This window comes from Equus przewalskii, chromosome 13, assembly GCF_037783145.1.
Source record: "Equus przewalskii isolate Varuska chromosome 13, EquPr2, whole genome shotgun sequence".
Lineage (NCBI taxonomy): Eukaryota > Metazoa > Chordata > Mammalia > Perissodactyla > Equidae > Equus > Equus przewalskii.
In genome coordinates, this window is record NC_091843.1 from 84,977,781 (window position 1) to 85,003,961 (window position 26,181).

The 26,181-nt window shown below is 39.7% G+C and overlaps 1 protein-coding gene across 1 annotated transcript in view; it reads right to left on the minus strand.

Moving 5' to 3' along the window:
• Window positions 1-26,181, minus strand: part of CMYA5 (cardiomyopathy associated 5) — an 84,481-nt gene that overhangs the window by 40,038 nt on the left and 18,262 nt on the right. The window contains exon 2 of the mRNA XM_070571540.1: window positions 1,198-12,409. Within this exon, the coding sequence (XP_070427641.1) occupies window positions 1,198-12,409 (11,212 nt within the window). The remainder of the gene's footprint in view (window positions 1-1,197; window positions 12,410-26,181) is intronic.

The following is a 26,181-nucleotide window of genomic DNA, read 5'->3' on the forward strand; positions in this document are numbered from 1 at the left end:
ACTCCCCCCAAACTTTACTAGGTAAAATTTCAATAAAATTTCACCCTGGAGAAATAGAATCAATATCAGACAAGTTGAGAAGCATTAATTTTCTGGGGAAAAAATGCCAAGATTCTAATATGTTATCCTATTGAATCAAAATGAGTCTGGCAGTTATCGAACAGTGGCCTCATTAAATAATCATATTGAAAATCACTACCATTAACAAGGCACTGAGCTGAATAACATAGATACACAGTCAAGAGCAGGAGCTCAGACAGACCTGGGTACCATCCCCAGTTCTGTCTTCCATGACTTGGGCAAATCATTTAAACTATCTCAGCCCATTTGGTTATCTGCAAATTGATGACAATGGCAGGGTTGTTGTGAGGATTAAAAGATATCTTGTAAATAAAGAACTTAACAGAGACCCTGGCATACAGGAAGTGCTCAATTCTTATTATTTGCATTTTTAGATCAGTCTGGCTACTGTATGGCAGATGGATTGAAGAGACAAGAGTGTGGATTCCAGGTAGAAGACTATTGAAAGGAAGATGGAAATCACAAAGAGTAAGCCCTTGATTTCCAATAGCATCTCTGGGGATATGGAGTATTTATGTGGACTATAAAGATATGTCTTGTGACTAACCTTTTAACACTGGGAGTCTATAGACATAGCCAGAAAGAATGCAAAGGTTTTCCATTTCTAACATCAATTTTATAAATAAAGAGGAAATATGGAGAAACCCAAAATTTTAAATGTCTTACTGTCTTGAGTATTTTATAAAACTTGCAATTAAATTGCTCAATCTAAAATAAATGTGTATTTTTAAAGAATGATATTGTAGATAATAGAAAGCAAATTGTGTTTTATGCTCAAAAGTATATTTTTTTAATTTAAAATTGTTTGGCTCTTTTGGATAATGTTATGGGCTACTGCCATAAGATAAGACCCCTCAAAGGCAGAGACCCTGTGTTATTTATCCTGGTATCCAAGACTCTAGAAAAATACCTGGCATGTAGTGTATACCCCATAAATGGTGGCCAAACTGATCTTAACTAAATGCTTAGGGAAATATGCTTAGTTTTCTTTTAGACTGACTATTATGCCTAAAGATAAATGTATCAAATATCGGTCATTATTTAAATTGAGAAAATGCGAAAACAAGTTAAATTTATATGTATGATTACACACTTATATGCTTTAAATCTATTTACCTTTACAGCACTTATAGCTGTATCAAGGGATGAAACCTCATGGTCGTCATGGATGCCAAGTATCTTGTCAACAGCAGAAATTGGACTTTTGCAAGTATAGCAATATGTGTCAATCTGGGGCTTTTTCAATTCCTTTTGTTCCTTCTCAGTTTCTAACTCTGATGATAATTGGTCTTGTTCTGTCTTCTCTCTGCCCAGCTCTTCCTCTTCAGCAGACATACTTTGTTCCACCTCACCCACAAATTCATTTTCACTGATGTGTTCAAAGGATTCCTTTCCTTGAGAGAACACATCTTCAGGTGTGGATTCTGAATACAGTTCTTCTGATAAAGTGTCTTGAGTAACCACTTCATAATTCAGGGATGCAGCAAAGTCATACTCATCCTGAACAGGGCTATTGCGAAGCCTATCTTCACTTGGCTCAGGTGGAACCATTATTTTAGGTTCTTCTTGCAGTGTTTCTTGAACATAAGTTGCACCAGATATAAATTCTTCCTCTGGGAAGGACACTTGTACTGGGACATTCAGATTGACCTCTGGACTTGCGTCTGCTGCTTCATTACTCTGACCGCTCATTTCCTCTACTCTCTCCAGGACATGATGGGTGTCTTCAAATGGAACTGCATAGCTTATCTTCTGGGTAACCACTCTGACTTCCTCAGTGACGGGAGCTTTCTTCTGCACAGCTACCTTGTCAAGGGTCTCCACAGGGCCTTCTGATTCTCCTTCCCTGTAAGCTGCTTTCTGTTCCTTTTCCAGACTCGTCTCCTCCAAAATAGTTCCAAACCTCCCCCAAATTTCCCCTTCTGCAGCTATTGGTTGGTATGAATCATCCTCACCAACTGGTTTTTCTTCCAGACCTTGGCCTTGGTCCTTTTGAGTTACAGATGTGTCATGGAGAATGTCATCTTTGAGTATATACTTCTCAAAATATATTCCTGTTCCATCATCAGTGTCAGAACTTCTGCTTGGAAACGATGCCTCAGAATTCACGCTGTCACCTTCAGAAGCTGTCTCTCCTTCCTTCTTTTTCTCTCCAACTGCTTCTTCATACAGATCCTTGTATAAAAATGCAAGTGCAGGTGGCTCCTCCAGAAGTTCAGGATTAATGGCTTTAGCAGTGGTAGGAAATAGCTGGGTTTGTGACAAAACTTCTTCCTCTGCATCAAATAAAGGCATCCCGGGTGACTTCAAGTCTGCATCTCTATTGATGCTCTTTGGAGCATCTCTGTCAGCTGATTTTTGGATATCCAAAGACTTTTGGGTCTCTGGGTGAGACAATTTGCTGTAGTCCTTTTCCATTCCATAAAAACTTTCGTCTAATTTCACCAAGTCGTATTCATGTTCTAGGGCACTTTCCTCTGAACTTTCTGGGAAAGAGACAGTTTCTTCTGTAACTTCCTTTGAGAGTTCTGCTTCAACAGTTAATTTCCACGGAGCTTTCTGTTTTTCTGGGTCTGGGGAGATGTTATAATCAATCAAAGTATATTTTTCAAAATAATCCTCTTCACTGGGAGTTGTGGGCTGATTAAAGCCTAAATCATCAGTTTCTGAATCTGTGGATATCTCCTCTTTTGTGTTATGAGTTTCCTTTTGTTTACTTTCTTTCAATGATGTAACTTTTTCATCAGAATCTTCTAATTTACTCTGTAATGTTTTAGGGGAAGCAACCACCTCACTATCATCAGGAAGGGATATAGTTTTAAATGAGGCCTTCTCTTCCAAATATTCTAACTTATCTTGCATTTGTTCACTTTCCTCCTGATCAACTGAAGAAATAAATGCAGGAGCATGAATATTCAATATTTCACAGCCTTCAGAAATGATACTGAAGGCGCTCTTTTGATCTTCTGAAAGTCCAGCTGGCTTACTGGTCACTGTAAATTCTTCATCTTTTACATACGTGTCTTCGGGCTCCTTGGATATTTCCCTAGCAGAAACCACTTTATCGGCACTGATTGCTGATGCACTAGTTATAAATTGAGCATAGTTGCTGCTTGCTGAAGAGCGTGGTTCCTTTACATGAGCATCTTCCACAGCTTCCAAGCAGTGCTTTGAAATAAGAACAGATTGTTTAGAAATTTCAGATGTTTGATCTTTAGATGTTTGAATAGTATGGACTGTAGGCCTATCTGGAGTCAATTCTGACCATGGCATTTCCTGTTTCTTCACTGTACTGATTTCTGGAGAAGCTCCTGAAACAAGTGTTTGTGGTCTCCCAGATGATGACAAATATGGTGGTGTTTCTAAGCTCTTTGTTTCATCAAAAGGACGATCTAAAATCCTTTCAGATTCTTTAGATGGAGATCCTTGTTTCATACTTTCTTTTGTGATGTCTATTGAACCGGCTTTTGACAGCTCTGACACTGTGACTTGTCCCTTTTCTTCACTGTGACTCACCCTATCCCTGCTCGACTTTTCCAATACCAGATTTCCTTCCTTAGGTAAAGAATGGCCGTCTCTTTCACCACGATATGGAAGATCCACTGGAAGGAAAGTCTTGCTTTTCTCCACCAAAACTTCACTTTCTTCTAATGGATGTGGTGGGCTTTCTGCTGCCTTTGTTTCCCTGATTTCTGGGTGAGCCTCTGAGATCCTGGTTTCCGATTTTTCAGTAATTGACGTAGTTTTAATTAATGAAAATGGTTGAGTTTCACCCAAAGAATGACTTAAAGAGATATCTGATTCTTCAGGCAGAGACCTAACTACACTCACAGAATACGGCTGAATTTCCTGCTGCTTCTTTCCTTCAGAAAATACATGTGACTGCTTCTCGTCTTCTTCTCCTTTCTCCTCCTCAATAATTTGGTGTCTTTTTTTGTGGTCTTCATTTTGATGGACTTCCTGCAGCACAGCAGCAGCTTTCCATTCTTCCAATTTAATAGGGCTAGATTCTTGTGTAATTTGTGGCTTCCCTATTTCATTATTATCTCTAAGCTCTAATGGGGTCCCCACAGTTTCTTGCTTTTCTGCCAGCACCTTCTTTTCTGCCAAGGAATATGATCTGGTTTCCAAGTTTTCTTTCTCTTCAGTTGGGCTAACAGACCTGAATTTTATTTCCTCTTCAGAAATTTTCAAGGTAGTAGGTTTTTGCATTTCTTTCTTTAGTCTGTTTTCATCAAGATCAATTAAACTACCTTTAGATTCTTCTACCGGCAAAATTATTGACTCTGGCTTCTCTGATTCCTTTGTGATATTTTCACTTGCAAAACTAGATGAAGCTGGTTTTGGCTGTTGTGGCACCTTATCCGCTGCATCAAATGAAGAAAGCAATTTTTCTTTTCGATCACTTCTTGGCTCTTCCTTAAATATAGAAATATTCCATTTAGATGGAGGAGAGATTTCTGGCTTCTGGGCTCTTTTACTATCAGTGACATGAAGAGGAACAGCACTTTTGGCTTCTTCCATAATGGATTTCTCACCCATGGGAGAATAAGACTGAATTCCAAGATGCTCCTTACTACCAGCGGAAGTAACTCCTGAGTTCAGGTCCCCCTCCTCTGAATAGTCTAGGATTTCTTTCTTCCCATAATCTTCATTAGACACCTCAAAGGTGGATTTTGGCTGTTGTAAAACTTCTACATTTGATAAAAATGTGGGTTTCTCTTTAAAGTCTTGACCTTCACCAGATTTAACTAAAGCATCTCTGGATTTTTCAGCAGTTTCCAGTTTTGCCTCTGGTAAGAGACGATCAGCTGGTTTCTCCGTTGCATTCAAGTCAGCTGGAGCTACACCTTTAGGCTCTGTCACTGCCCCTGATTCCTCTACAGATGGACTTGGCTGAGTTTCTAAATCTTCTTTTTCAGTAACTTGGTTATCTGAAGTGCTTGATCCAAAAAACCAGCGGGACATCCATGACGTGAAAGACGAAATTCTTTTCTTTCCCTTTTCCTCAGCAAGGGCTGGCTCAGTGTCCTTGGGCTGCTTAGGTGGCTTTGGTGACACCTCAGGTGACTCTGGGGGTTGATGTTCTTCATTTTCTTGGATTGAGGAGAGGGGTTTTATTTGTGTGGGTGTTTTCACTTCAGATGCTGGTTTCCCTCTCTTACTATCATCATCTACAACCTTTGACTGACCCATTTTTGATTCTTCTAGTGGCTTCTCTCCAGGTAAAGGAGATATGCTCCTGTGTGCTGCTTTTTCCTTGCCCAGTGCAGCTGCGTGTTCTGCATCTTCTGCCAGGAAATGGGCTGCTTTGGCAGGAGAGAGAATAGTTTCTGATTTGACATGTTCCACTGATGATCCAGACCCTGGTTCCTGGAGGATTATTTCAGAAGGTAGTTTGATTTCTTCCTGGCTCTCTTCTTTGCAAGGCCTAGAAAATTCTGTGTTTGCCTTCTCTGATACCAACCTTTCACTCCCCACGAAAGAAAGGATGTGCCTCACCTCTGCCTCTTTTCTCTCTACATTTCCAGCCAGAACCAAAGATTTTGGTTCGGGGGCCAGCTTTATTTCTTCAGAAGGATACGTTTTAGTTGATAGGGTCTCTACGTTACCACTGGAGGTATCAAGAGTAGATACTGGTTCTTGTAATGATAAATGAGATTCCTCAGCAGAATCTGCCAGAACCTGTTTTTTGACTTCACATGCCTGGTCTTTATCCAACAGAGCAGCCTTGGGCTGTCCTGTCATCAGATCACTGCTGCCAGAGGAACCCAGCTGCACAGATCCCACTGCTCTTTCGTCATCATGACTTGCCAAAGTGCTTTCTGGCTTTTCTAGCATCCAGTTTTCATCCTTTGAAGAAATGAGGGCCTCTTTCATTTGTGTTTCTTCCACATCTGCAGGCTCAGTTGTCATAAATGATTTTGATTCTTCCAGAGTTAAATTCTGTTCCATAAACAAAAATTGTTTAATACCAAGATCTTGTTTATCTGCAAAAGACCTGCTTACATCAGGTAATTTCACAGTTTGATCTGAATGAAGTGCTTTTTCAGGCTTCTCTTCTTCCACAAGGAGGTCAGTAGAAGCGATCTTTGATGGTTCTGTTATACTCTGGGGTACATGAATTGAATGTGGTTGGTTTGTTTCTTCATTTAGTTTAGTTACAATATCTCCCGCCATTTGCGCCTTCAAATTTCCTGTTGGCAGTAACAGGCTTATTTTTTGTTTTTCCCCTTTTTTAAAGTCAGCTGAATGGTTCAACTCCTCTGATAATTCTTCTAAAGAAAAAGTATGTGGCTGACGTTCTTCTGGGTTGTCTCCTTCAACTAGAGAGGTAAATGCTTCTTTTGACCCTAAGCTGACTACCTTAGCGGAGAAAGGCTTAATTTCTTGACTCTGAGGTTCCTCCCTAAGGTACGATGAAACCTCTGAAATTTCAGGCACTGTAGTTGACGCATGAAGTTCCCTGTTTTCTTCTTTTCCTTCTTCTCTGCTCCTAAGTTCAGCTAAGCCCTTTTCTAAGACAGAGTCCCCTGTTTCAGTTATGGGAGATTTTATTTGTTTTGTATCTATGGATCCACTTTGCCTCCCTACACCACTAGTGAATTCTGCCTCAGCAGTTGGTAATTCTGATACTTGGTGTGGTTTGTCTTTCTTTTCAGGTTCCAAAGAGAGCTCTGCCAGAGCACGATCTTGTTTTTCTGACAGGAAACCCCCCTGTGCTGCAGGAGACATCTCCATTGCCTGTTTGTTCCTGTCATCACTGAGGGGTGGTAACATCGGAGCTAAATCGTCTGACAATAAATTTTCTGACTCGGGAGAAGAACTTGCCATTTCCTCATTTTTGCCTCGTGGAACTATATGTTTGGGTATGGGTGACATGTTTTGTGAGGAAAGAAGTTCAGTTTCTTTTTTCTTTATCTCACCACCTAGGTTGAGCAAAAGCCCATGTTCAGGCTCTGACACCTCTGAGGCAGACACAGAATTCTTCTTCTGTGATAAAACCAAATGTTCAGAGTCGAGGGCTGTAGGAAATGAAAGACCTTGTTCGTGTTCCACCCTTGCTTCCTTAGATATATCTGAATGTTGAGAAGACAATGTTTTGGTTATTGGCAACCCGGGTTTAACTTCTTCACTTTCTGCCTTTGAGAAAATAAAATGCTCTGATCTAGAGGATATGCTTGGAGATGATTCAAATTTACTTTCCTTCTCTGCTTCCAACCCAGCTGGACGTTTGGGTGCAGCCATTTCAGTGGGAGAAGAACCAGCTTTAATTGCTGCCTTTTCTTCTTCTTTAAGAAGTGAATGCTCATCTATAGATGTTACCACTGGTGGCAAACCACTTTCTAATTCATTCTTTCCTACTTCTGTTAAGATTAGATGTTCTATAGGGGTGCTAAGAGATAAACCTGTTAGGATTTCTTCTTTTGCTAATTTGGTTAAGCTTGAATCATGCTTAGTTAGAGACGTTGTGGTTATTGAAGAACTGGGTTCAACTTCTTTCTTTATTTCTGTTGACAAAGCTGAAAATTCTGGGGCAGGTGGTCCATGTTCAATATGCTTTTCCACTCCTGGAGAAGCTGAGTGCAGACCCTTAGGTGTCCCAATTATTTCAGAATCATGTTTCACTTCCGTTTTCACTGCTGATAAAATCTCAGGTGCAGATAAAGATGTTTCCTTTAGAGGTGAATATGGTTTTATTACTTCAGGCTCATTCTCTGACAACATTCTCTGTTCTAGTTCAGATGTCACAGTTGGAGCTAAATTGGGTTTGACATCCTTCTTTGGCTCATCTACCAAGTCAGGCACAACTGAATATTTCATCCCAGACCCTGGAACATTTGGAGGCTGAGGCTCCATTTCTTGATCCTGCGATACACGCACTGCAGCTTCTTGAGAATCGGGCACAATTTCTTCCTTACTCTTAACTTTTAACAAAGCCATCTGTTCATTTGCAGCTTGTGCAGTGAGTGATGCTTTGGGTTCTTGTTCTTTCTTAATCACATGAACTGAATCAGGTGCAACTGAATACTGAGTTGCAGGCAAAACAGGTTTGGTTTCGTCCTTTGCCATGGATGGTTGTGCAGGGAAAGAAGAAGGTGTTGCAGCCACTGATAAACTAGTCTTAATTTCTCCCTTCTCCAATTCATTGGTTAAATATGACGGAATCAAGTCTTCAGACTCAGCTTCTAATGATGCTTGCCTTATCTGCTTCTGTGCTGAAATGATATATTTCGATACAGATGCTGAAGTTGTCTGAACATCTGGCTTAATTTCTGCTTCCTCTGCTTTATTTGTTGAAGGTGGCAGACTCAAGTCTTCAGGTACAGACACCGAAGGGGAGGTTTCAGATTGTTGCTTCTCTGATGAACTGAGATGCTCAGGTACAGGTGTAGCAGCTGTTGATGCAATTTCTTCCTCATCTGCTTCTGAAAAGCCAGAATATCCTGAAGCAGATATTGCAGTTAACAGTGAATCAGGCTCAATTTCATTTTTCTTTGTTTCTGGTCTATATGGTGGGACTGAAACTTGTGATGCTGAGTCTGGAGAAAAAAGTTCAGCTTCTTCAGTGTCTTCATCAGACAAAATAGTGTGTTCAGATGGTGATGTTAAACATATTGGAGAATCACACTCAAATTCTCTTTTCTCTGTTTCCTGAGTTGCATAAGGTGGAAATGAGAATTCTGATGCAAATGCGGAGTCTGGAGAAAAAGGTCCAATGTCTTCTTGCTCTTCTTCTGAGAAATTCATGGGTGAGGAGGCACCTTTTAGATTTAAAGGAGCTCTGTGGACCATTTCCTCCTCCTGTGATTCTGGTGTTGCATATGGTGGCACTGAGAATTCAGAAGCAGAGGTGGAAGAGGGTGTGTACCGCTCCAATTCTACTGTCTCTTCCTCTGATAGAACCGCATGTTCGGATGGGGTGGCTGAGAGCAGTGGTGACTGGCATTCAGAAGTCATCTCAGTTGTGAATGGCAGGAGAGTGAGTTCAGATACAGAGGCCACATCTGGGGAATACAATCCAATGTCTCCCCTCTCTTCTTCTGACAGAACCATGTGCTCAGAAACACCTTTTGATTTCAATGGGGACACGCCATCAGCTATTTTCTTCAGGGATTCGTGTGTTACATTTGGTGGAACTGTATGTTGGGAAGTCAGTGTTGAATCTGGTGTCAAATGCTCACTTCCTAGGTCCTCTTCTGATAGGACAGCGTGTTCCAATGTAGCAGCTGAAAGCAGCGGTGACTGGCATTCGGAAGTCGTCTCTGTTGTGAATGGTGGAAGAGTGAGTTCAGATACAGAGGCCACATCTGGGGAATACAATCCAGTGTTTTCCTTCTTTCCTTCTGAGAAAATCATGTGCTCAGAAGCACCTTTTGATTTTAATGGGAATACATCATCAATTATTTTCTTTGGCAATTCGTGTGTTACATTTGGTGGAACTGCATGTTGGGAAGTCAGCGTTGCATCTGGTGTCAAATGCTCACTTCCTAGGTCCTCTTCTGGTAGGACAGCGTGTTCCGATGTAGCAGCTGAAGGCGGTGGTGACTGGCATTCAGAAGTCGTCTCTGTTGTGAATGGCAGGAGAGTGAGTTCAGATACAGAGGCCACATCTGGGGAATACAATCCAGTGTCTTCCTTCTCTCCTTCTGAGAAAATCATGTGCTCAGAAACACCTTTTGATTTTAATGGGAACACATCATCGATTACTTTCTTTGGCGATTCGTGTGTTACATTTGGTGGAACTGCATGTTGGGAAGTCAGCGTTGCATCTGGTGTCAAATGCTCACTTCCTAAGTCTTCTCCCTCTGATAGAACTGCATGCTCGGATGGGGTGGCTGAAAGCAGTGGTGACTGGCATTCAGAAGTCATCTCAGTTGTGTATGATAGAAAAGAGTGTTCAGAATCAGAGGCCACATCTGGGGAATACAATCCAGTGCCTTTCTTCTCTTCTTCTGACAGAATCACGTGATCAGAAACAGCTTCCGATTTTAATGGGGACGTGTGGTCAATTGATGTCCTCAGTGACTCTTTTGCTGCCTGCGATGGAATTGAATATTCAGAAGGAGATGTGGAATCTGGTGTGTAATGTCCACTTTCTGAGGCCTCTTCACTGGAGAGGACCATGTGTTCCGATGCACCCGCTGAAAACAGTGGGGACTGGCATTCAGAAGTCTTCTCAGTGGTGGATAGTGAGAGAGAGTGTTCAGATGCAGAGGCCGAAGCTGGGGAATAAGGTTCAAATTCCTCATTCTCCTCTTCTGACAAAACTGCAGGTTCAGATGCAGCTTTTACATTGGATGGAGAAACTGGCTCAGTTTCTTGCTTCTCTAGTTCATGGTTCAAATCCTGTAGGACTGAATACTCTGATACAAAAGCAGAATCAGTAGAAACAGATTCATTTTCTTCTCCTTCTTCCTCAGACAAAGCGACACGTTCAGGTGTTGGTGTCAATAATGGTAGAATGGTCTCCTCTTTGTTCTGCTCCACTTCAGGGGCCAAACATGGTGAAAGGGGCTTCTCAGAAACTGATGGACTTTCTGGGTAATCAAGTTCTATGATTTCCTCTTCCACTACATTAGCATCTTCAGGTTCATGGGTAGCAGCTACTGGTAGAGAAGTTTCTATTTCTGCTTTCTCCAGTTTCTCTGACACTAGCGGTTCAGAAAGAGAAATGGATGGCTCAGGCACGTTTTCTTCCTTCTCTCCTTTGACATTGAGATGAGGAGGGGACAGTTGTTCCGAAACCGGTTCTGCCCTTTCTAGCGAAGTCAGGTCGAGATGAGGAGGGGTCAGTTGTTCCGAAACCAGTCCTGCCCTTTCTAGCGATGTCAGGTCGAGATGAGGAGGGGTCAGTTTTTCCGAAACCTGTTCTGCTCTTTCTAGCGACGTCAGGTCGAGATGAGGAGGGATCAGTTGTTCCGAAACCGGTCCTGCCCTTTCTAGCGACGTCAGGTCGAGATGAGGAGGGGTCAGTTTTTCCGAAACCTGTTCTGCTCTTTCTAGCGACGTCAGGTCGAGATGAGGAGGGGTCAGTTGTTCTGAAACCGGTCCTGCTCTTTCTAGTGAAGTCAGGTCCAGCTCTTTTCTCTCTGGGCCAAAACCTTCCTGGATAGATGCTGCCAGACTTCGTGAAGCTCTTTCCAGAGAATCCCTCTCTGTCTTCAGTGAAATGGAATGGTCAACGGAATCCGCATCTTCCTTCTTTTCCTCATCCATCAAAGGTGGGGAGACTGAAGAGTCATGCGTTGGAGTTACCGTTTCCTGTGAATCAGGCTCAAATTCTCCCTTCGCTGCTCCCAGGAAGGCAGTGGCAGATGCATCAGGTGGAAGAAAGGAAGCCTTCCTTTCCCGGGGTATTGCTTCAGGGCCTGGCTGTTGCAGCACTGACTGTGGAGGGCCGAGCTCTGTTTCTTGTTCTGCTGTGTCATTACTTGTATAAGAGGAGGCTGTGTGCATGGTGGCAGATGCAGCCTTGAGGGGAGAATCAACGTCAATCTTCTTATGATCTTCCTGACGCAATAAAGAGGTCAGGGACTTTGATCCTTTGGAGAGGGCACCTCTCCAAGGTGAAGAAAGCTCTTTTTCTCTATCATCTTCTATGCTTTGGGCTACTAATTTGCCTGTTTTGAAAACTATGTTAGAATCACGATTGCCCAAATCTGGCTCTAGAGTAATGGATGCATCTTTTCCCTTCCTATAATGTATTTCTTTAATTACGTAACCCTTTGGCAATGTTCCATAAAATTGTAGAGGAATTAATTCTTCTTTAACTGAATTAAACATCTTAATCTTGTACTGCACCGTTCCTATGTAGACTGGCCTCAACACCAATGGCTTGTGCTCTTTGTATATCGCCCCAGTAATAGGAGGGGTACTGGAGGCGGTCTTCTTTTTTCTCGTTTTATCATAAATGCCAGTAGATGACTTCTCTTTCTGGCTGTTTAGTATCTGGCTTTCTGAAATTAAAGGATTATCTTTTTTGTTTGCTGGAACATCTTGGGATTCCAAAGAATTTCTTTTTTTGTTGCCTTTCTGACGCAATGATGGTGAGCCATGCTTTGACTTAGATGTTCTTCTCCGAACTTTTTTAACTTCATCCACAATAAAGGAAACATTCCCTGGAGGAGAATTCACAGTTGACCCTTCCCGACTACACACACCAGAAGTCTGACTTTCTTCTGAGGCCCAAGGAGTGGAAGACCTGCTTGAATTGGTCTCCCAGGTTATTCCACTATCTTCCCGTTGAACTGTCACCATGGAAAAGGAAGGGTCTGATATGATACACGTCTGCTTGGTCTTGCCCTCTTCATCTTGGTCTGATAACCTAGAGTAAATAATAACATTAAAAATAACATTTTATTAATTACATATTATAATAAGTAAATATCATATTTTTACTAGGTAAAGAATTAATGTGAAGTTACAATATACAGATAAATATTGCCATCCACATCAACAATAGGGAAGTATCCAAAATAAACTTTAAAAATTGAAGTCAGGATACCAAATACAATAACACATCTTAGGCTGGAATGAATCAATATCCTGCAAACTCACAGAAAAGCTCAGGTTAAATTCACCAACTTGAGGCTAGCCCCGTGGCATATTGGTTAAGTTTGGCACGCTCCACTTTGGCAGCCCAGGTTCACAGGTTTGAATCCCAGGCATGGACCTATACCACTTGTCAGCCATGCTATGGCAGAGACCCACATACAAAATAGAGGAAGACTGGCACAGATGTTAGCTCGGGGGAAATCTTCCTCAGCAAAAAAATAAATAAATAAATAAATTCACCACCTTCCCTTATTAGAATTGCCCCCTGACCACCCGAGGCTCACCCAGTCACTAGGCTGCCTCTCTAGTCCCAGGACCTTCATAATGGCTCTTGCATCTGTGCCCTGTTACTACTACCACCCTCCTGACCTAGTTTTTTTTATCACATCACCCCTGGATTATTTCATTAGCTTCCTAACTGGTCATCTGGTATCACATTTACCTCCTACCCTCCCCTACCCTCAACTCATCCTGCCATCTTTCCAGACCAGCTTTACCAAAAATTTTCATCATGCCTCTCCATGCTCAAAAATCTCGGTAAATTCCTCATACCTGTAGAAAAAAAGGTTCAGAATACTTAGCTCTCTGCTCCCTAGCTGACCTTATTTCAAAGTACCCACTTCTACCCTACCCCGACGTGGCACATTGCTACTTTATATAATTCATTGTCCAGTAAATATACCATGGGGACTCTGAGTCAGGGCCATGAAGGGAAAACAGGCCCCTGAATATAGAGACATCACTAAAACCATCAGCCTATGTGCTGCACTTTCCTCATCCGTAAACCAGGGATCATAATAGAAGCTACCCCACAGAGTTGCTGTGAGGATTAAATTAGTTAATACACATGAAATTCTTAGGAAAAGTGCCTGGCGTCTAGTTAGCGCTCAATAAACACTATCTGTAATCAGGCCTTCCATGCACTCCTTGGACTAAGATCAAGGGAGCCTGCGCGTGGTAATTCTCAACTGCTAGTGGTGTTTGAAAAGTGGTCTCCTTGGACTGCTCTCATATCCCCTGCAGAGACGGCTGGCTTTGGCTGCCCCTTCAGTTGCAGCGGGGCCCTTGTCTCAGACTCTGCAGCACTCTTCTCTGGAATTTTCTTATCCCTCCTCCTCCCCTGTGCCCACACTGTTCCCCCATTTAAAATTCATAGCCCCCACCTTACTCCACCTTTTCTGAATCTAAACTCTGTCTACTCTTCAAGGCTTAGTTTAAAGCCTCCGCAGCTACCATTCCTGACCAATTCGCAGTGCTACTTGCCATTACTTCATAAACATTGAGTTTAAGATGAAAACTCCACGGGCTAAGCCCTTCTGAGAACATGGCTACATTGAAATAAATACAAACAACTGACTGCCTTATACCTTTCCTCCAACAACAAAAACAAAACCAAAAAACTGTCTATGCCAGAAAGCCACTAAGCGTAAGTATTAAATTAAGGCACTTTTTAAAAACACACATAGTTAGAATTTAGGTCCCTTACTAATAATTTTTTTTATCATCAGTTAATGCTTATATCAGTGGTTCTTAATTCTGGACTCATTTTAGAATCACCAGTAGGGACCTTTTAAAAATACTGATGCCATCCCATACCCCTCCCCACAGAGACTCTGATTTAATTGTACTAGGGTAGGGTCTGAGCTTTGCTGTTTTTACGTTTTAAAAGCTTCCAGGTGACTCCAATATGCAGCCAGAGTGGGAAATCATTGCCTAAACAAATCCAGCTAGGAAACTGAAATGGTACCTGCTTTTCTTGCTTACTCTGAACTTAGTTTGTTAGGTTAAGCTGAGAGCCAAAACCATAAAATCCTTGCAGGTACATCCTACTCATCTTTCTTAAACTTCAGAGTTTCCCCAGCAGTCCGTTGCAGAGGGCTTCTGGATTGCTGAGATCTGATCTTAGCTCTTCCCTCAGCCAGGTGGAGCCTGGGGCAGCGAGGACCCATGGGCCACTGGCCTTCAATAGCAAGCAGCCTCATCCATTCACCCCAGAGTGCCATAAATAATATCACTTCCTACACATGCCATGAGGGAAAAGGGCTGGAAAGCAGTGGGAAGAACTAGTTTCTCCATTTCCCCGGCAACTCTGCTCTCACCTATTTGCTTTGGTATTAAACTACTGATCTTAATTAGGAATTAATACCCTATCCTGCTTCTGGACTGAATCTTATTTTAAAATGTCTTTTCAGGTTCTTTTACATACCTAATTAAAGTTATTCCTCAGAATTTTCAATTTCTTCTACCACTTCTCCCTTCTGTTTAACTTAACAGAAGCAGGATGAAATTAAAAATTAAGGTTATGACCTGCATTTTGGAAGTCAGCATTTTGAATGCCCACGATTATAGTAATATTACAAAAGCAATTATAAATTCAATTTAGAGTTAATTATTGATTGTAAATTCAATGTACTCAACCAGAGAAGTCTTCGTTACTAGCTAGGATGAGTTCACGAGAGCTTAGCAGAATGCCCAAAGGGTGACCCTAAAAAGATAGAGCCCTGCTGAGGTGGGTCACTCCATCGTTTGCTTACTGCTTCGCTCATTTATTTCTCCATTTAATAAACTTTCACTGAGTTTAAATACTAGGAATACAAATATAAAGACCAAGAATCTTCTCTCAAGAAATTCAAATTCTAATAGGCAGACAGAACCAAACATTTTAATAGTGTGATAAGTACAATTACAGAAGATGGGAAAGATACAGCAAGAACATAAAGAAGGGAAAACTTCACAGAGGGAAGATCCTTGAGTTGGATTTTGAGGAAGAAATACAAGTTTGACAAATGGATGAGGAGCGGAGGTGGTGTGAGGATGGGGAGGTCATTCCAGGAAAATGCCACAGGATATGCAAAATGTATATATGAATAAATCAGCCTGGCTCACTGAGAAACCCAAAGTATTTTGGGATGTCTGGATTATCAGAGAGAAGCAAAGGAACAGAAGAGTGACATAGCCAAAAGGAATCAGAGATGACTATATTAGCATGTGTAAAACCATAGCCTAAGTATTCACATTACACCCTAAAGAAAAAGTCTAAAGAAACAGTCTAAAGAAACAAGCCCTAAACAGAAACGATCCCTCTAAACAGAAACAGTCTAAAGAAATAATCCCTTTTGAGAAGAGAAATGGTCCCCAGACAGTTCAGAAATGTATTTCTTACCCAGGAACACAAGTATTCTCATCTACGCAAAGATGTATACATCAGCTTTTCATAGTTAATGGATATTGGCTATGAACATCATCTCATTCATTCTCCTTTGATTCTCACAGAGTAACCTTCTGATTATTACTGTGCTTTCCATGTAGATATATCTATGGGAGTGAGGAGAAACACAGCTTGATGACCCGGATAGTTCACTTCTTTCCACTTTCAGAGTTGGGCAAGGAGAAGGTTCAGCAGGTCTGAGTTAGATCAAAGAAAGAATAGACTGATATCAGAGCTGAGTGCCAAACACTTCTGCTTCCTTTTGAGGATAATCTTTATCTGATTAAGGAAGTTTTCTTCTATTTCTATTTGCTAAGAGGTTTTTTAATAATGAATGAATGTTAAAATTTCATTTATCAATTTTTACACAACCATGGAGATGGTCATACCCTTTATTCTGCTAATGTGGTCAATTACAATGACTTCCAGATGTCAAACCAACTTTGAACTCCTGATATGACTTCCATGTGGTTCTGATAAATTATGCTTTTAATATAATGGATTTTGTTAACTAATACTTTGTTTAGGAATTTTGCTCTTATATTCATGAATAATTGGCCTGTAATCTCCTTTCTGAAAATGTGCTTGTCAGGTTTTCGTATCAAGATTGTGCTGCCTCCAAGAACAAATTGGGAAGCGTTCTCTCCCTCCCTATCTCTGGAAGAATTTGTGGAAGACTATCATTTCTGCCTTGAATGTTTAATAGACTTCATCGGTGAAGTCATCTGGATCTGGAGTCTTCTTTGTGCTCAGGTTTTTAATCAGCAATTTAATTTATTTCATAGTTATGCAACTACTTGGAATCTCAATTTCTTTTTGTGTCAGTTTTGGTATGTTGTGTTTTTCTAAGAATTGACCTATTTAACCTAAATTTTTAAAAAATCATTGAATTAAATTTGTTCATAATATCCTTTCAGGATCTTTTACATTTTTGTAAGATCTAAAATTTTATCCATTTTTTCATTCCTGATATTATTTGTGTCTTCTCCTTTTTTTCTTTATAAGTATTTCCAGAGGTTATCATTTGCTATTCGTTTCAAATGAAGTTTGGCTTTATTGATGTTTCCTATCTCATAAATATCTGCTTTTTATTATTTCCTTTCTTCAACTTTGAGTTTAATTTGCAATTATTTTTCTACCTTCTTGAGATACATTCTTACATCATTAATTTCCACCTTTCTCCTCTCCTAATACTTGAGTTTAAGGCTATGCATTTCTCTTTAAGCAGAGATTTAGATGTATCACACAGAAGTTCGTATACAGTATTTTCATTATTATTAATCTCAAAATATTTTTGAACTTCCATTGTGATTTCTTATCTGACCCAGAGATTATTTTAAAATGTATTTCTCAATTTCAAAATACATGGCAATTTCCTAGTCATCTTTTTGTTAGTGCTTTCTACTTTAATTGCATTGAGACCAGAGAATTTATTTTATGTTATATTTTGAAATTTGTTGAGACTTGTTTTATGGCTATATGGCTAAGTTTTCTTTTTTGAAAATTTATGTGTTTTTGAAAAGAACATGTGTCCTGCAGTTTTTCAGCAGTGTTCTGTGTGTGTCAAGTAAGTCAGACTATTAGTTGTATTATTCAAATCTTCTTTATCTTTAGTGATATTTTTTTAACTGCTTGTTCCATCAGATACTGAGAGAGATCTGTTAAAATTTCATGTTATAATTATGAATATGTCTCTCTTTGTAGTTCTATTATATTTGATTTATATATTTGGAATCTATGTTATTAGGTCCAAGTAAATTTAGAATAGTTATATCTTTCTGGAAAATTTAACTTTTTTTTTTTTTTTTTTTTTGAGGAAGATTAGCCCTGAGCTAACTACTGCCAATCCTCTTTTTGCTGAGGAAGACTGGCCCTGAGCTAACATCTGTGCCCATCTTCCTCTACTTTATATGTGGGACACCTACCACAGCATGGCTTTTGCCAAGCAGTGCCATGTCTGCACCCAGGATCCGAACTTGCGAACCCCGGGCCACCAAGAAGCAGAACATGTGAACAACCACTGCACCGCCAGGCCAGCCCCTTAACTTTTAACCATAATTAAATGAGCCTTTTATCTATACAAAATTATTTTTGCCTAAGTACACTTTGATACTAATAAAGCTTTGCTTTGATATTAATAAAACTATACCAGCTTGTTTTTGGTTGTTTGCTTGATATATCTTTTTGCATTTTTACTTTTAGCCTTTCTGTATCCTCATATTTTAGCTCTGTCTCTTATAAGCAGCACAAAGATTTTTTAAATCAATTCTGACTATTTAAATGGAGCAATTAGTCCATTTAAATTTAATATATATTATATAAAAACATATAAGTTTAAAACAATAATAAACAATATAACTTATCAAGCTTATTAATAATAAATTTAATATATGATATATAAAAACTTATATATTATATAATATAATTTATATATAACTTATATAAATATATATAAAATAATTATCATATATTTGGGGTTAAATCTTCTCTCTTATTATTTGCTTTCTATTTGTACTACCTATTCTATGCTACTTTTTCTCTCCTTTCTTGCCCTATTCTGGATTGAATATTTATTATTATTCCACTTTCCCTCTCTAGAGCTTGATAGTTGTATTTTACTATTCTTTTTTTTTTTTTTTTTTTTTTTGGTGAGGAAGATTCACCCTGAGCTAACATCTATGCCAATCTTCCTCTGTATGTGGGATGCCTCCACAGCATGGCTGATGAGTGGAGCAGGTCTGCACCTGGGATCCAAACCCGTGAACCCTGGGCCACCAAAGCAGAGTAGGTAGAACTTTAACCACTTGGCCATGGGGCTGGCCCCCTTACTATTCTTTTAGTGATTACCCTGATTACAACATGCATCCTTGATTCATTAATGTCTGGCAAAAATTGGTATTTTTATTTCTTCTGAGACAACATAAGAAACAAAAGTCACTTTAATTTCAACTTACATGCTATGGTAACTGTATATTTTAATTCTATAAATGTTTTTAAAATCTCATAGACATAATTTTATTATTGTCTTAAACTGTCAGTATTCATTTAGATTTACCTGGGTACTGAATCTTTCTATTGTGTTTCATTCCTTCCCGCATCTCCAACATTCCCCAGAACCACTTTCCTCCTCCCTGAAGAATTAATTCCCTTTAGGATTTCCTTTACTATAAGTCTGCCCATGACAAATTCTCCCTACTTTTTAATTAAAAAGTCTTTTTACATCTCCACTCTTGAAGAACATTTTTTCAGGGTAAAAAATTCTAGATTGGCAGGTATTTTCTCTCAACACTTTTAAAATATCACTCCAATGTCTTCTATCTTCGTTCTTTCACCGATAAATCACCTGTTAATGTGAGGTTGTTTTTCTGAAGGTAATCTGGATTTTCCTCCCAACACTGCCCAGCTGTTTTTAGGATCTTGTTTTTATCTTTAGTATTCAAAAGTTTTACTATCATGTGCTTAGGAATCTTATCCTGCTTAGAGTTTGTACAGCTTCTTGAATCTGTACATTGATTTCTTTCATCATTTTTGAAAAATTCTCAACCACACTTTGTTCAAATATTGCTTCTGTCCCTTGTTGCTCTTCTCTTCTTCTGAGATTCCAATTTTCAGAAGTTAGAACTTCTCACGGTTTCCTCTGTGCTTCATTTGGATGTTCCTTCCAATCTATTATCAGTGCACTAATTCTATCTCCAACTGTGTCTAATCTGCTACTAAAATCATCAAATGTGTTATCTTTTGGTATTGTATTTTCCAGTTCTAGAATTCCCTTTCTTATAATTGATTCCAGTTCTCTAACAAGGTACTCAATCCTGTCTTTTGTTTCCATGTCCTCCTCTCCCCATAAATAAGTTAAGCATTACATAAGCACTGCCCCCCTCCAGGAGCCCTTCCCTTATAGAAGTCCATCTATGCCTTGAAGAAGTATGACTTTTTGTGGGAGCGTGAAGGATTTGTGTGCTCTGCTACTTCTCCATTTCTAAATTTCCACCAATAAACCCTAATTTATATTTGCGTTGTGTGACATAGTAATGTGTATGTCCATGGACCTTTGTATAGTGAGGCAGGAATGCATTAACCCCTGAATGATGTTCTGGTATGCTTGCTGGTAATATTCTTATGCTCCACTGTTGAATTCACATTATATTTTCTAATTTTAATTAATTAATTATTTGTTTATTTGCTGAGGAAGATTGCCCCTAAGCTAACATCTGTCACCAATCTTCCTCTTTTTGCTTGAGGAAGATTGGCCCTGAGCTAACATCTATGCCCATCTTCCTCTATTTTGTATGTGGGATGCCGCCACAGCATGGCTTGATGAGCAGTGTGTAGGTCTGCATCCAGGATCTGAACCTGTGAACCCTGGGTCACCAGAGCGGAGCGTGTGAACTTAACCACTATGCCACGGGGCCGGCCCCTAAATTCATTTTTGTGTGAGTTGTATTAGTATAAATCAGTTCTGAAGAGATGAATTTCATTAAAGGTGCTGAAAAAAATTTAACTTCTGAAGTTCCAAAATAAAGGCTAAGGTCCTGGAATATGAACATGTCAAAAAATCCCTGTTTTTCTTGTTTAAGCAGCGATCAACCTCCCTAGATACACTCTCTCTCTCTTCATTTTACTTTAGCTGAAACAAAGACTAGTAACTTACTTTAAATTAAATTACTAATCATGAACGGAAAGAGACTTGAGGTTTTATAATATTCCTCATTTTATAAGTGAGGAAACAAAAGAAAGGAAATACGTATATACCCAAATCAAAATTTTTAAAGAGGAAAATGGCTAGCCATCAAAGTGAAGCTACCAAAACAACAATTTCCCTTATTTAAGCATCATCTTTGTTTGGAACTGATACTCTCATTTTTTACTTAAAGAAAAAAACTACACTTCTGAAGAAGTGAAACAGGTCCTCAAACTATTCTTATCTGAAGGCTAAGATCTGTAACTACTTATTTTGTTTCTATTGGGTTCAAAATTTGTATTCTAGGAACTGGTAGTCCTTTCCTCTGACCAGCAGTTGAAGTGACATTAAAGTTCGTTATAAGTCTATAACTATGAAAATACCTTAGATTTTCATGATGCCTTAATCTCCTCTCAAGCAATCACAGTGCACTAACAGGAAGTGTATCAAACAAAAGAAGGTAATGGGTAGGATTTTTTCCAGCTAAATCTGTTCAAGTGCATTAAGTATCAACTGATGTTAAAGAGCAATGAAGTCACATATGATCTTGATTATATGGCAAACTTTGAAAAACACGTTTTTAAAGCATAAAATGCCAAGCAAGCTTGTGATCTTTTAATACAAATTGTTAGTATTTTATGTGGGCCTTAAAAAAATGAACCAATATTTCTTAAAAACATAATCACTAATTCTACAATTAATATTTCACCAGGAATTAATTGCATACTCACATTCTTAGCAGAAAAGTAATCATATGCATTGCTGAACAAAAGTAATATAAAACAGCTTAAGGTTAAAAGGAGCTTATAAGCTACTAGGAAATTAAGAAAAAAACCCATGAAACCATGAATGAAAAAATGATTATACAACGTTATCATGCCCTAATATAAAGTGTTCGTTTTGTAGGAATCTAAAGACCACTCAAGTTCATTGTGGAGGAGAAGAACAAGCATCTTATTTTCACAACGACCAGACATTTTATAAGCCTGGAGACTAGGGCACTCTACTATTTGAAACCCAGTTATCTTCTAGCTTTACCTTCCATCCTTCCCCTCCATGAGCCCTGTGCTCCAGCCAAACACTGGCCTTACTTCTCATGCCTGTGCTTGCATCCTTCTCCTCACTTGGAGTGAATCATCTCTTTACATCCTAACTTTACACCCTTCAGAGACCAGCGCCTATCTCAACTTCGCCACGCAGCCATCACTGATTCTGTAAACCAAAAGGAATTTTTTTCCTCTGAACTTCTGGAATCTTAATGTAATTTTTTCCTGTGGCATTTGCCACCCTACATTGGTTATTTTTACATATATCATAGCTATTCTACAAGGCTGTAAACTACCCTGTGAGCAGGATCATGTCTTTTAGTGGTTCTTTTAAGGGCTCTGCTCTTACGAAGTCTTTCTAAAACATTCACCTTCGTTTTCAGAGGAACAACTCTTTTACTTTTACGCTCATATTTCCTCAGCTTCAGTAATATTTAATTAAATCACATAATAACAATAACAAGTGCAAGTAGTATAAAAAAGTTTGGGAATAGTCACAGCAGACCCTTAGTAAAAATGCAACTCAAAATGATGAGCATCATTCGACAGTAGCCTGCTACAAGGAGTGGCTAGCTTGCTTTGGGCATTGGTCTGTTTTACAAAGAAAATGGGAGCTTTGATTACTCTAGCCAATTAAGTTTTGTGGAAAGTAGTTAAAAGAATTTATATTACTCTTCCTGTACATTTCTAGTTTCCATTCATTAGCGTTTACACCCATGAAATTTCTGTTTCAGATGAATTTAGAAACCATAAGACTTTGATCATCATTAACTTTCAACTTATTTCAAATTGAAGGCAAAAGGCAAGATTCATTTCAACAAGTATTTCCTGAGCTCCAGTTATGTAGTAGGCACTATGTTGGGCATGATTTTTTTACAGCAAGATAATCATTTGGTGCAAACTTTCTAAAAGATATTTACAGTTCACTTCAAGTTAGGCAATTTGATCTGAGTTCTCGATTCATGGTAGAAATATAATTTCCCCTTATTTTATTCTTCTGAAATCTAGGATGTATTGGATGTTGCTACTGGAGGCAGCATCACAGTGAAGCAAATTAGGTGCTTGCCTAAACCTTCGCTTGTACGAGATCATCACTAGACACAACACAATCAACATTCTCCCAGCCTGGCTTGAGAACACTCAGCTGTGTGTGAATATTTTCCTGCTTTATCTATATAAGGGTGTATGAATAAATTATGCAATATAAAGACTCATATCTTTTTAGCTTTTTTAAAGGAGTTTTTTATCTGCAAAATCTCTTAAAATATATGATAGCAATTTATTTAAGATTATTAGTTGGAACACCAATTTCTCATTCCAGGTGTTTCTTTCCACGTGGAGGGGCATCTATTAGTGTAACACTCCTTCCTGGGCTGGCTTCCCTCTATGATTCCTCCCCATTTTACTCTGTTCCTTGTGCTAAGTATACAGAACAGGTCCTCATGTGGAAAGGCTTGTAGGTCTTCAGAGAGCCTGTGACTGGGTATATAAATCTGTCTATTTCTGAGATTTGGTAGTAGGAAGTACATTGTTGTCCTATACCCAAGCCACATTCTCTGATATCATCAGCTTTATCAGTAATAAAGTTGACGTTTTGATCTCTATCTGCCATTCCTTTGATTTATCTATCCATTTGCTTATCTATCTATTTGTTTGTTCCAGAACTTAGGGAGGGGAAAGAGGGTGTTATGTAATAATTCTACTTGCCAAAGCCCAATATAAGTAAATGACCACATGCATCTCAGTTGGTAAAGCCTAAAGGACATCAATTGACAGCAAGAACAGATACAATAGCTAACCCACGCACTTGTGAGTATCCACCATAAACTGGTATGTGGACCAGTCAGACCAAGAGAAATTCACCAGGCAGAACTCAGCAATGCCCTGATCACACATGGGTCTCCTTCACAAGCACACAGGCGTGAGCACGTCTTTGTCTGCACGAGCTTTCAGAATACAGAACTGCAATGGTTGACATGATGATTTCTAAGCAACATAGACCAATTTTAAAAGTGCATTACCCATGGTTAGTGATAAATAATATTATATCCATGGCAAAAAATGTCCATGATCTGGAAAGAATAAGGGTTGACAATTTGAGTCAGATTATGCAAAAAGATAAAAGTTGGCATTCTTAAAGGCCTCAGGTTATGTTAGCCTAGGGCCATGCCAGCTCCAAGGCTGATTCTGCTACCCTCTGCGAGCAGATGGGAGGAAACCTGAATTCCAGCGCTTGCTCTGACACTTGCTCTGACCCACGGTCTGGTTTTCAGTATGCAAACAGAACAAAGTCCCTGTGCTCACGTTGCTTAAATTGTAGTAAGGGAAAGACAGAGAAGAAACAAAGCAAACGAAGAAACATTAGGTGGCGATAAGTGCTATGACGAAAACCAAATAGGGTATATGGGATGGAGGGCTATGGTTATGAGTTGGGAGGCTATCTTATACAGGGTGGCCCAGGAAGACCTCTCAATTAAATAGACATTTGGGCATTGAGGGAGTGAGAGAGTGAGCTTGCAAATATTAGGAGAAAGAGCAGAGTAAACAACAGTATTAAAGTTGCTGCGATGAGACTGCTTAGCAAACACAAACAGAAATATGGGAATGTACCGGAGCAGAGCGAGGGAGAGAGAGAGATAGGAGATGAGGTGAGAAGGGCCACTGGGAGCCAGTGCACTTTGGCTTATAGGCCAGAGGAAGGCTTTGGATTTTACCCTGAAAGAGATGGTTATCCACGAAACTGTCCTCCCTGCCATATTCTAGTAGCTCAGAGATGGGCAGCTACTCAGGCTAAGCTGGTTGGAGCCCATGTACCCTTCTGCCCTACCCCAATCAGGGATTTGGATCTTAAGCAGAGTGACTGGAAGGCTGAAAACCCATGGCCTCCAGGCCAGATAATCAGTCCTTCTCGGTCCCTGGGCCCCACACAGCACTCCCCCAGTTCCTGCCTGCTTCTCCCATCTACCGTTCATTCTGTGAGTGTGAGCTCTTTAAAGTTCTTCTAAGAGATTCCACTTTCTCTTTGGTATAGAGAGAGTCGTTCCTTTGCTTGCTATTAGAGATGGCAAGCTTAACACCATGCTTATTTCTCTTCTTTCTGGGCTTACAGGTCATCCACTTTTCCCAGCCTCCCTTGAGTTAGGCGTGGCCAGATGGCAGCCAAGTGATGGCATTCTAGCAGACGGAAGTGAGCACTAGTAATGTAGTCCATCTCTAGGCGTAGATCATTACAAGCTCCCCAACGTGGTCCTCTCTGTACTTTTTCCCATGCACAGCTTGAAGCACGGCAACTGTAAATGCCACATACTGAAGAGGGTGGAGCCACAACAGGTAAGGTGCCTCTGTCCCCGAGTCACTGCTTGGAGGATTGCTGCCCAACCAGGAATGCCTGCATTGGACTTTTAAGAGAGCTCGAGAGAAACTTGGATTATCCTAAGTCCCTGAGATTTGGTTTGTTGCAGCAGCCTCATGTTTTCTCACCTAATACAAACCCTAACTCACGTCTCAGTCATCATTAAACGTCTCATCCAACATTACACACCTGTGCTCCTGGGCAGAGAAAACACTTTTTTTGTTATACATAGTTGTTATATACATACATACATATATATATATATATATATATATATATATATATATATATATACACACTTTTGGAAGCATCTAAAAAGTACTAACACATATGCCATAGAATTTTAATTTTGATTACACAAGTAAATGAAAGCATTCTTGTTGTAAAAAATTAATCTAACATTGATAAGCAAAATCTCCCTTAACTACCACAACCCCTATTCCAGTCCCATAACCAGAGAAAACTCAGTTAATCAATAACATTTTGCAAATTAAAAAATAAGACAAAAACTGAGCCTGGCACAATAAATAATAGAAATTCTGTTCTTAAATTCCAACAAGGACTCATAATGTGCAAAGTAATGGTAACACTAAGAGGAATAGCACAGTGCCTGCCTCCCAGGAACTTAGAGGCCAGCACAGAGCTATAGCTGCAAACAGATCATTATAATACAGTGTGACCCATGTGATAACAGGATGTGCAAAAGGCATCAGACGTGCATGTACAGAGAAGGAAATTTTTTAACTGTGGAGTGGATTTGTGCAGGCTGTGTAAATGCACGTGTGAGAGGAAGAATCTGGAATATAATCACAGAGAATAAAAGGCCGAGGTAAGGTTTTGCAAGATAAAAATGAATTTTTCAGGAGGGCCAGGTTGGGGGGTGGTTGGCAGCAATTCAGGTAAAAGGAGCAACGTGTCCAAAAGGAGTGAGGTGTGAAACCATATGGTATGTCTGGGTGTGCTTTGGGGCACCTTCGAAAAAGTTTTTAATCTTCTTGAAGATCGAAAGACCCAGTGGCATATGTGTCAGTATTATGCAGATGCTTCCAAATGCTACTGTAACCTCCAAGCAGATTGGAAAACCCCAGGGCTTTCAACAGTCCTGATAATTAGTTAATGATGGGCTACACATATATTTGTTATTAACCGCTGACATAGCTTGAGTCATTGAGTGACTAAGACATGCATGACCATACAACCAGGACTAGACAAAGAAGTGATCCATTTGAAAGTACAAAATCAGTGCAAAATAGTG